The 8,719-nt window shown below is 57.3% G+C and overlaps 1 protein-coding gene and 1 long non-coding RNA gene across 2 annotated transcripts in view; both read left to right on the plus strand.

Moving 5' to 3' along the window:
- Positions 1-8,719, plus strand: part of COTL1 (coactosin like F-actin binding protein 1) — a 42,653-nt gene that overhangs the window by 18,570 nt on the left and 15,364 nt on the right. Inside the window, exon 3 of the mRNA XM_006152564.3 lies at positions 3,652-3,809. Within this exon, the coding sequence (XP_006152626.1) occupies positions 3,652-3,809 (158 nt within the window). The remainder of the gene's footprint in view (positions 1-3,651; positions 3,810-8,719) is intronic.
- Positions 3,817-6,156, plus strand: LOC114008551 (uncharacterized). The gene is made up of 2 exons (XR_003550071.1): positions 3,817-5,990; positions 6,071-6,156. It is a non-coding gene; the product is annotated as an uncharacterized LOC114008551 (long non-coding RNA).

An 8,719-nucleotide genomic window follows, 5' to 3' on the forward strand; every position in this document is an offset into this window, starting at 1 on the left:
CACCGGCGCAGTGGTCCAGCGCCAGCGGCTGTCCCACGTGGAGGCCTTGGCTGGGGACAGGCGGTTTGGGTCCAAATGCACTCTGCAGCCCGAGCAAGCACCCAGGCTGAACAATGTGGAAATGGAACAGAGTGGTTACCATGGAAACGCTCACTCTTGCTTGTGACATCCAAGCGGGAGGCATGGGTCCATCAGGTGTGTGGCCCTGCCTCCCACCAGGGCAAAGCTGAGGGTTAATGAAACGCCTCGGTACTGCCTCTCCGTCCACACCTCCAGAACACAGGCCGCACTTTCGGGCTGAAGGGATTCTCTGTGCTCTGGGACTCCGTGGCACGTGGTCACATGCATTTTAGCTGGGAAGTTCCTCGGTTTCCCCAGCCTGTGAGTAGAAGCCACCCACAGCTTTGCCTGTGACAGCGACTTTAGGTAGCCCTGCCGTGTAGGGCTTGAGGGGTCTGTAGCTTCACGTGGGTCTTCATGTGGACTGATAAGGGAGGTGTGAACTTGCCCCATTTTGGGGACCACCTGGATGTCTGCCGAGCCAAGAAGAGACATGGATGTGGTCTGTCCACGTGACGGGGTTTACTGCGCCGTCAGGAGGAAGACCATGCCAGTGCTCGCCGCCACACGGGTGAGCCTGAAAACAGGCTGCAGAGCGCGAGAGCCAACCCAGACAGACTGCGTGCCCCGGCTCTGCGAACTCCAAGCCGGCCAACCCACGGCACAGGAAGGTGGGCCAGAGGCTGCCAGGGGCTGGGAGAGGGGCGTGAGAATCGGGAGCGTTTGCTGATGGAGACAGGTTTCTTTTTGGGGTGACAGTGTCGTGGAGTTAGGTGGTGACAGTGGCTGCCAACACCAGTGGACTTTGTGCAGGGCTGGCGGCTGAGGCTCAAGTGTGGGAGTAGGCGAGTGCTTGCCTCCCATGTCCACAGGCCCCTGCCCCCCACCACGTTCCTCTTTGCTTGTCTCTCAGGTCTACCCTCTTGGGCCACCAAGCCCTGCAGAGGCTCTCCGAGGCCATCTTCCTCTGCCCCACTGACCCTGGGGGCAGTTCCCTGCGGTGTGGGGGTGCTGGGCACCCACGCCTCGGCCACATCATGTGACCTCAGGGCCACATGCTTTCCTCTCTCGAAGGATGTCAGTGATGGTTTGACAGTGACGTCCCTCCATCATTCTGAAGCCCAAAGGAGAGCAGAATATAAACATTTTTGGAACAGGAAGGTGCCGCACCAGCTGTGTTCCTGAAGAAGTGTCGTGGGTCACCTGGCCCCGCGTGCAGTTTCAGTCGCCTGTTCGTGCATGCCCTGCCCAGCACTGCATGTTTTCTGGCCCCCGGGACATTCTGTGACCACAGCAGCCTGTGGTCCGAGGCGCGCTCCTCGGGGTTTGAGACAATGAGCAGGAAGTGAACTGTCAGCTCCGAGCCCGAGTCTCCTCCACATGCTGTGGCTGGTGACGTCCATGCTCTGTGGACTGGGGGTCTACAAACTCTCCAGGGCATACGGGCTCTGGAGTAATAAAACCCAGGGCCAGCAGGTGGCATGGTGGTTACGTTGCTGGACTCCCACATGGCCAACAAGGGGTCGAGTCCCAGACCTGGTGGCTTAGAACTCTGCCGAGCACGTATGCATGCCCAAGATCCCAGGAGGAGAGTGGAGGAGAAGGGATTGCAGCATGGCCATCCCCCCACTTCCCCTCTCACTGTCTCTGTCTCTGTCTCTGTCTCTCTCTCTCTGGCAAGTGCATGCATCTTAAGGAAAAAAACTCTAAAAAGTAATAATAATAAATAAACAAACAAACAAACAAAACACTCAAAATGTGGTCCTTTGGCCAGTGGCCTCAGCACCTGGGAGCTTCAAGCACGCAGACCCTGGCCCAACCAGACCTGCTGCCTCAAAATCCGCCTCTTGGGGAGATCCTGCCGGGACTCCGACCCACGCAGTGCCCAGAAAGCACACATGTTGCTGTCTGGCACCACCGGGCACCTGAGAAACCTCACAGCTGGCAGCCGTGAGCCAGGGAGATCCCACACACCAGCTGCCACCTGTTAGGAACTGTGTCAAGATCCCAGTGATGATGACATGAGCTGCGGATATCGGAACTGAGCCGAGGGAGGGTCTGTGATTGCCCGGGGAGCTCAGAGCTCTGGTAGGAACACACCGGAAGCCCTGATTCCGCACACCCCTGACCAGACCGAGGCTCTCACCTGGGGGTGGTTCTGCCCTGCTGGGGACATCGGGCAACGCCCAGGGGCGCCTTTGCTTTGCTCACATGAGGGGCTCCTGGCATCCAGGGGTCCAGGCCGGGGATACTGCTCAGCACCTCTCAGCGCACAGGATGGCCCACCTCACGCAGTCAGGCCCATGTCAGCGCCCATGCTGAGAAGCCCACGGCACAGAGGTGTGGGCCCTCCACTCTAGAACCCAACATGAAATAATACTTGGGGACTTCGGAAAGTCACGGCAAGTGGGAGTCAACGATAGTTTTATTTTGGTGCAAAGAGACCCAGTTGAAGTCCATGCATAGTTTTTTCATAATACGCATCTTCCAGGAATTTTTGGAAGACCTTTCATATTTTTTTAAAAGAAGAATTATTTTATTTAACGTTATTCATTTATTTATTTTAATTTTACCAGAGAGAGACAGAGTGAGATAGAAAGTGAGAAACCAAGCTGCCAGGTCCAGGACTTGAACTGTGGTCGTCCATGTGAGAGTCCAGCGCCCCAACTGCCATGCCACCCGCCGACCCCTAAACCTTCATATTTTGATAACGTGGAGCAGTGGGGGACAGAGGAGCTTGGTGTGGTGGACGGGGGAAGGTTCCGAAGTGCCGGTGCGTGGGAACCTCTGGAACCACAGCCACCAGCGTTGTTTTCATCCTGTTTTTAGGCTTTTGCATAGGGTGTGGCCATTCTTCAGAGAGAGACAGAGAAAGTGAGAACTCCCCCCCAGGGGAGATGGCCGCACCCCAATCCCTTCATTCTCCTTGGGTACCTATGCACGTGCACCTGGCATGATTTTAAGCCACTGGGTCAGGGACACAAACCAGGGTCAGCCACGTGGGGAGTCCAGCGCCTTAACCATCACGCCGCCGCTGACCCTCAAAAGTCATTTTTAATAAAAACGAGCGTATCGTTTATGACAAGCACAACATATCCGAGAGGAGAGTGTCCAGCGCCTGTTACTGACTGTCCTGCCGGAGGCTAGACGTCCCGTGGGCCTCGGGCCAGGCTAAGGGCCGCTGTCTCTCCTCGTCACACCCCAGCATGGGTCTCAGCTGTCCACAGGGCGGCTGCCCCTTCCGAGCAGGACCTCAGACACTGAGCAGTAAGACTGACAAGTTGCCCGTCCCTGAATAAGAGCCATAATTTGACCCTTGGCTGTATGAAGGTCGGATGCCATGCAGCCAGGTTGTCCCTGGGTTCAAATCCCAACATGACCTTGGGGCTGACCTCCCTGGGCCTCCCTTTTCCATCTGGGAAACAGGCCTGAGCCGGAAGTGCTGTCAGGGGCTGGGCAGGGAGTGCGGCTTCCTTCCTGCTCCGCCCTCTGGCTGGGCTGCTTGGGGCGCTCTGGCCGCACCTCCTGGCTGGCCCCGGGCCGTGGCTTGGAGTGCGCCCTGACGCCGTGTTCTCTCTGCTCTTGGCACAGATGACGTGCGGTTGTTCGCCTTCGTGCGCTTCACCACCGGGGACGCCATGAGCAAGAGGTCCAAGTTCGCCCTCATCACGTGGATCGGGGAGAACGTCAGCGGGCTGCAGCGGGCCAAAACCGGGACGGACAAGACCCTGGTGAAGGAGGTCGTCCAGGTAATCGTCCCCGTGCTCTCAGGGCCTGCGGGTCGCCCCGTCCAGCAGGGACAGCGAAGGCTGGAGTTGACTCCCGGGTCTGGACCGGGACCTCTGGGGAAATGTTACAGCCGTGTTCAGGGTGGGGGGCAGGTGCCCTGTGTGCGGTCATGGCCATCACGCAGGGCCACGTGGCACTGCTGGGTACCTCTGTGGGTGGGACCACCCAAGTGGCAGCCCTGAGTCACACCAGGGTGACTTCCACTGTGGCGGTGAGGATCCAGTGGGAGGATGCTCTCTGCCCCGAGCAGTGCCACCCGCGGCAGTCCGTGGCACTTGCTGACTGTCACCCTGTGGAGGACAGCAGGGTGTCCTGATTTTGGTGCCTGCAGACCGACAATGGCTGCAGAGGTGGGTGCTGCCCACGGCCGGCGTGTGAGCGGCTTCAGCTGGTTCAGGGAAAAGTCGGTTAAGGTGCGAGTTTGTTTTGGTGGGAAAACGACGACCATCTCGCAGTGCACAGTTCCATGAACCTTCTTTGCCCCCTCATACGCAAAGGGGAAGAGGCAGGGGCACCCCTGCTTTATTCTCTGAGCCCCAGGACAGTCCTCCTTGGGGGGGAGGGCTCCATTTTAAGGAATTCTTCATCTGGCTGTTAAAGAAAATTGACGCTCTCTGTGCCAGAAACCCCTGAGCCAAGGAACCGCGGCCTCTCCCAGTGTGCTCAGGTGACAGAGCTACTGCAGTGTGTCCTCAGCAGTCTGCCGTCACAGAGACTAGGCCCAGTGCCCCCTCCCGCCACACGCACACCGCTTTGAAGATACAAGGCAGAATAATTGGCCCATGGACACTCAAGGTTTTCAGTGACAGGCTCTGCCAGGGGCAGTGACAGCCGAAGGCGCAGGTTCCATTTCACGGTAACGAAAAGCCCTCTGTCGGGACGGATCTCCCGACCTGCGGGCACACTAAGACCCGCTGGACTGTGAGACACACAGACAAGCCCAAATACAGGCTGTCCGCGGTATGGCGTCCAGACTGGCCCTTGGGACAGAGGCCAGTGGAGTCTGACTGGAGCCCGCGGCTGAGCTGATGGCAACGTGCCTTGTCAGCCCCCTCGTGACAGGTATGTGTGAGGTGTGAGGCGTCCACAGCTGGGAAAGTAGTGTGTGTCTGTGGGGGTGCTGGGGGGATATATAGACACTCTGGTACTGTCTCTTGTGACTTTTCCATAAATCTAAAACTTCCAAACTAGGACTTTTGTTTAACAGTGGAGCAGCAGCATAGCCTGGTCACTAAGGGAGCCCGATCCCCGGGACTGAGCACGGTTCCAGTTTCTGCCCTGGTGCGGAGAAGAGCGTGCAGGGCACCTGTGCGCCTCCAGTCCAGACAGGACGGGAATGGGGCCGAGGGGTCACGGACTGACCCCGTCCCACCGGGGTGGGGGCTTCCTCTCCCCCCCACCAGCGTGTGTGCCCTCCGGCAATGACAAAAACAGTAATAGGACACAAGGGTCTTACCGCCACCGCACCGCCACCGCCTGTTTTCGTGCGGTCACTACCGGCTTCTCTGACGAGCACTCTGGTGCCTTTCTGCGCCCTACAGGTGCCTCGCACCGGCGGCTTCCCTTTCTTTCCCCTTTTTTAGGTTAATATAATCCCATAAGTTATGTGGCTGCATCATGCTCATAGTTAAAGCCTTTCTGGTCGCAGGGTGTGCCGTTTCCCAAGTGTGCTCTAATGTACTGCATGTTCCCCTGTTCTTGGCCTCTCGAGTTGCTTCCAATTTTATTTTTATAAACCATGTTCCAACCAGTGTTTCGCTACACGCAGCTTCTTTCTCTTTTAGTTCTCTAGAGTGTGTCCTCAGGAGGCGGGTTCCAGAGTTACAGATGGAGTGACATTTTTGAAGGGTCCAAGCTGTCAGAGTGCCTGGACCAAGCAAATGCTCACTACATGTCGCCCACCTCATCGTGACCAGCACTACAGTGTAGCCCACTGCCACTGTCTGGCTCGGGGGCCCTGACTTTGGAAGCCACGTACCCAGCCCTGCAGGCCGCTTTCTCCAGGCCCGTTGGCCTTTAATGGCTAACTAGCTTTGAGGGGTCACCTTTGGCAGCAGAACGGAAAGTGTGAAAGGGCGTAGGTTCCACCAGGGTCTCCGGTGTCCTCCCAGGGCCAGGCAGAGGAAGACCTGGGGACGCGGGTCTGGATGCACGCATTCGGCTCTGCCTTTCAAACCTTCTTTTCCTCCCAGGGCCAGGCAGAGGAGACCTGGGGATGCAGGTCTTGATGCACGCATTCGGCTCTGCCTTTCAAACCTTGCCATTGCTGTTCTCTTTCCATTAAAAGAAAGGAAAAAGTACTCGTCACTCCTATCCAGTTCCAGAACTTTTCCGTCAGCACCGGAGGAAACCTTGTACCCGTGCAGCCATCTCCAGAGCTTCTTTCAAGTCTAGAACTCTGTTTGGTTCAGTTACGTGGACAGACCCGGGGTGACTGGGGAGACAGGCCCTCATGCGAGCCGTCGGGTGGGAGCAGTGGGGTTGGGTGGTGCATTTGTTCGCAAGCTCACTAAGTTGAAGCAGAGCGGGGCATTGCTTGGCTCTCAGAACTGGGAAGGGAGGTGACGTGGACTCCAGTGTGGCTAAAGGTCGAACAGGATTTTCATCTCATCTCTCGGTTCTCTTTTCCTCGGGGTTTGGCTCAGTTGGCTTCTGCGTGGCAGAGCATCCAGCTAGGTGGTCCTTCTGGATCAGGGTCCCTGAAGGACAAAAGCCTCCTCCAGCGGGCTCTGATTGGCCCAGCTTGGGTCACGAGCACACCCCTGGGGCAGGGAGGCAGGGCTTCATGATCCACAGCTCCAGTGTGCCTGTCATTCAAAGAAAAGGGCTGGCTGAGGAAGAAGCCATGGAGAACCAGCTGCTCTCCAGAACTGCCTGTGCAGCGTCTTTTATATTTATTTATTTTATTTGTGATAGAGCATGCACATGCCCGCAAGTGAGCAAGAGAGAGGAGAGAAGGGAGAGGGGAGAGGGGAGAGGGGAGAGGTGCCCGCACCAGGGTCTCATGCTATGATCGTGACACCAGACGAGCCCAGGAACGTGCCCCACGGGCAGCGTGCTCTGCTGCGTCACCACAGCGGCCGTCTGCTGCCCTGGAGTGCCCACCGGTGCCCGGGTGAAGCCCATCCCAATGTTTTCGTGGGCCTGCAGGATTGTGGGACCATGCCGTGGCCATGGGGAGGGAGCTGCCGGGCCGTCCTGACTGGTGCCAGACTCGACCAGCTGTGCGTCGTGCTCAGCTTGCAGCATGGCTTCATTCTCACGATCCTTTATTTATTTTTTAAACGTAATGTGAATGTCCACAGAGCCACGTACGCAGGGGGCACATCTCGGGTTTTGGCAGAGGAGTTTCCTCCAAGGAGACGTGGAGACGGAAGGATGGGCATCAGCGGTAGCAGAGACCCCACAGCTCAGTGTCTGCAGATGACTCTGCGTCCCAGGCTGGCCGCGCCACCCCCGCTCCGAGGGCCTCTGCCTGGGCCACCGTGGGAATAAGATGCGCAGCGAGTCTCAGTGCGCCCTGCGATGTGCCTCACGCTCCTAAGAGCCTCCTGTTATTAAGTTATTTACTCCCCACAAGGCCAGGCCTTCATTCTCCCCCACTTCTCAGAGGTGGAGCCGGAGGCGGGGGACGATGAGTGACTTGCTCCGGGGCCCAGCGCTCGGCCAGCGCAGCTGTGCCTGGAACCCAGGTGTCTGGCCTCAGAGCTCACCGGTTACGTGGCCACGCCACCCCTGCCCCCGTCCTGCAGCCCCAAGGACGTTCTTCTCAGGCCACCTGCGTTTGGAAAACGACTTTCACAGACTCTCCTTGTGCCTGGCACTTTCTTTCTTTTTAAGGTTTTTGCCATAGGGCGTGTGCACTCACCGGAGAGAGACAGAGACAGTGAGCTGGAAAGTGATAAATCACCCCACAGTCCTCTCTCCTCCTGGGACTTTTGGGCATGCACACACAGCGTAATTTTCAAACCACCAGGTCTGGGACTCGAACTCATTCAGCCACGTGCGAGTCTAGCACCTCAACTGCCATGCCATGTGTATTTTGAAACTTTCTAATTTTTCATCTTTCTTAATGGTGGAAACTAAAAAAAACCAGAAACTGAACATTATTGTTTGACTCTCGCTGTAAGAAAAGAAAGCGCGGCTGTGTCGAATGTGAAAAAAAACAACTGAGCTTCCGGGGAGTGAGACCCAAGCTGATATTCCGGCTCCGTCAACTCAGAGCCTTAGGACCTTAGGCCAGTCATTTTCTCTCTAGAATCCTCACTTACCAGAAAGGGAGGTTCAGAGTGCGGGAGGATCGACAAAGCAGCAGACAGGGATGGGTCTCTGCCTTTCCGCGGCCGGGAAGCCCCTCTGGAGCCTGCAGAACTCTAATGCTTTCTCCAGTCAGCGAATTGCTCGTGTATCTGCTTCCACTGCAGCTTAGGTTCCGGAACTTGCAGTTCAGTGTCCAGCTACTGGGTGCTTGGGAGTCAGGACGTATTTTTGTACAGAAGACCAGGAAAATATGTCACGACTCTCCCTGAGGCCAAGGCTGCTTTATTGCACAGTCCTGCTGGTGCCCAGAGAGTGCCGGTGCTGGCTACAGAGTAACTGCTAAGAAAAGAAGCCGTGAGTCTTCACGCGGGCTGTGGGGTGTTCCCGGGTCAGGCGCTGGTGAGTGCTTACTAACGGCCCTTGGTTCCGATTAATCGTGGAAGCCAGGGCACTCGGGGCAGTCTGGATGTCCAAAGAGTCGGCTTCTGTTTCAGTAGAAAGCAGGGGTGAGCGCTGGTGGGGGTGGCTGGGAGGATCCACCCCCGTCATGAGACTTCCTGGACTGCTGCTCCCCCTTGGAAAGCAGGAGCCGCCCCCGGCCCTCAGGGAC

This window comes from Tupaia chinensis, unplaced genomic scaffold (assembly GCF_000334495.1).
Source record: "Tupaia chinensis unplaced genomic scaffold, TupChi_1.0 Scaffold000355_1, whole genome shotgun sequence".
NCBI classification, from domain to species: domain Eukaryota; kingdom Metazoa; phylum Chordata; class Mammalia; order Scandentia; family Tupaiidae; genus Tupaia; species Tupaia belangeri.